Source organism: Sycon ciliatum, chromosome 1 (genome assembly GCF_964019385.1).
Source record: "Sycon ciliatum chromosome 1, ocSycCili1.1, whole genome shotgun sequence".
Taxonomy (NCBI): domain Eukaryota; kingdom Metazoa; phylum Porifera; class Calcarea; order Leucosolenida; family Sycettidae; genus Sycon; species Sycon ciliatum.
Genome location: NC_088643.1, coordinates 65491193 through 65493692, shown reverse-complemented (window position 1 = coordinate 65493692; position 2500 = coordinate 65491193). Strand labels below are relative to the sequence as shown.

Genomic DNA, 2500 nt, shown 5'->3' with positions numbered 1-2500 from the left:
CGGATACCGCCAGCCATGCATCGACCAGGCGCCAGGCGCGAACTGATGGTGGTGGTGGTGAGAAGGAGAGCTCTGTGCCAGAACTTTGCAGCCTAGAGAGCGTGTGTGGGCAGGCGTGTGTTTACCGCCATATTGCCAGGTGTGTCTTTACCACCATTTTTGTCAACCATAAGTACAGCTGCAGTGGTGTCTTCAACTTTATTCTCCCGGATCAATTAACGGTGAAAAATAGGGTAGATGTCTGTATTTTGAGGCAAAGAAGGGGGGGGGGCTTCTACTCCAGTGTGGCATCTACTCCAGTGTGGCTTCTACTCCGAAAATTACGATACATGTACTCTAGAAAATGACCGCCGATCGGTTTCATCGTACATGGTAGCTTGTACGTCATGTATCATGTAAGCTTCAGGAAGAATATTCAAATACATGTACTCGAATATTCGATCGGAGAAAATCAGAGTCTAGTACTCAAACTCAGGATCTCCCTGCCAACTTTCAACCCCTAATACTGATAATGACAGTAAGGGCCCATGGCATTGGAACAATGGCTAATGAAATTGATAATGAGAGTAAGGGCCCATGGCATTGGAATAATGGCTAATGAAATCAAGTGGCAGACAGTCATACCTTGCTGCAATGAAAGCTGCCGTTGCCATCCACTCCATTATCTACATGATTGCGCAACAATAGGGTAGCAGAAGAAATAACACACAACATGTATATTATGTAAAGTCCACTTAGAAATAATTGATCTCTGGCTTTTTCCAAATTCGATTTTGGCCGTAATGGGCTCAAAACCATTATTCCTGTAGCTATGCAAAAGACGTTACTTCAGTAACGTCTGGCGCTAGCCAGGGTCCACACAGCTTTAATTCCGTGTTTGTTTGTTTGTTTGTGCCATCGGCATGCCTGGCGCTAACCCGTACCATACCATCAAGGTGTGTGTTTGTTTGTTTGTGCCGTCAGCATGCCTGGCGCTATCCCGTACCTGTCACGTTCCGTACCATCAAAGACAGCTGGCTATGGCCGCAATATTCAAATAGGGCTTTCAAATGCAAGATCATAACGTGAAGCAACTTGGAAAAATGAGTATGTATGCAAAGTGTATCGGGGGGGGGGGGGGGGGGGGGATGCATGCAGGGTGATAGTGCGGGTCCGAATCCCAGGTTATGTCTTCAAAAAAAATAGGAGAAATGAAAAATTTATAACATCCCTATGCTTTTTTTGCCTAGATCATCAAGGTGGCAGACGGTGTCGTAATACCCTCGAATGACAAGAGAAAGTTTATTTCTTTCGCTCAGGGCCCTACGCTGTGCTTTTTTGCCTAGCTAATCATGCATGTTATTCGAACTGATGGAAACTTGTTGCAATGCAATGATGTAGCCGATCAGGATCAGTTCGTTTTGGTATGGCTGGGCATTGTAGCCGTCATGATCGACGTAAAGCACTATACCCAATCAATGGAAAAAACACTTCCATCAGTTCTAATAACATGCATGATGAGCTAGGCAAAAAAGCATAGCGTAGGGCCCTGAGCTTCCAAGCTCTCTCGTTCTATTTCGGCCGGAAATGGGATTTGGAGCAGCATGTCTGCACAATCAGCGATGCCAAACCCGGCGGAAAAAAACTTGCTTCACTGCACATGCTCCTAACTAAACAAAGCTGTACCATGACATGTCATTTCAGCTGGTGGTGTTGATTGAACAGCTTTTAATTGGCTACATAATTATATAATTGGCTAAGCACCGAAATTCCGGAAATCTTTTTAAATTGGAACTAAAATATGTGACCGTAGTATAGTAGGTACGTAAATAGGCAGGTAAGTAGGTAGGTAGGTAGGTAGGTAGGTAGGTAGGTAGGTAGGTAGGTAGATAGGCAGGCAGGTAGGTAGGTAGGTAGGTAGGTAGGTAGGTAGGTAGGTAAGTAGGTAGGTAGGTAGGTAGGTAGGTAGGTAGGTAGGTAGGCAGGCAGGCAGGCAGGCAGGCAGGCAGGCAGGCAGGCAGGCAGGCAGGCAGGCAGGTAGGTAGGTAGGTAGGTAGGTAGGTAGGTAGGTAGGTAGGTAGGTAGGCAGGCAGGCAGGTAGGGAGGCAGGCAGGCAGGCAGGCAGGCAGGCAGGCAGGCAGGCAGGCAGGCAGGCAGGCAGGCAGGCAGGCAGGCAGGCAGGCAGGCAGGCAGGCAGGCAGGCAGGCAGGCAGGCAGGCAGGCAGGCAGGCAGGCAGGCAGGAAGGTAGGCAGGAAGGTAGGTAGGTAGGTAGGTAGGTAGGTAGGTAGGTAGGTAGGAAGGTAGGTAGGTAGGTAGGTAGGTAGGTAGGTAGGTAGGTAGGTAGGAAGGTAGGTAGGTAGGAAGGTAGGTAGGTAGGAAGGTAGGTAGGTAGGTAGGTAGGTAGGTAGGTAGGTAGGTAGGTAGGTAGGTAGGTAGGTAGGTAGGTAGGTAGGTAGGTAGGTAGGTAGGTAGGTAGGTAGGTAGGTAGGTAGGTAGGTAGGTAGGTAGGTAGGTAGGTAG

The 2500-nt window shown here is 48.2% G+C and overlaps 1 protein-coding gene across 1 annotated transcript in view; it reads right to left on the bottom strand.

Moving 5' to 3' along the window:
* Positions 1-2500, bottom strand: part of LOC135804905 (acyl-coenzyme A thioesterase 11-like) — a 43884-nt gene that overhangs the window by 14669 nt on the left and 26715 nt on the right. The window contains exon 10 of the mRNA XM_065318879.1: positions 625-665. Within this exon, the coding sequence (XP_065174951.1) occupies positions 625-665 (41 nt within the window). The remainder of the gene's footprint in view (positions 1-624; positions 666-2500) is intronic.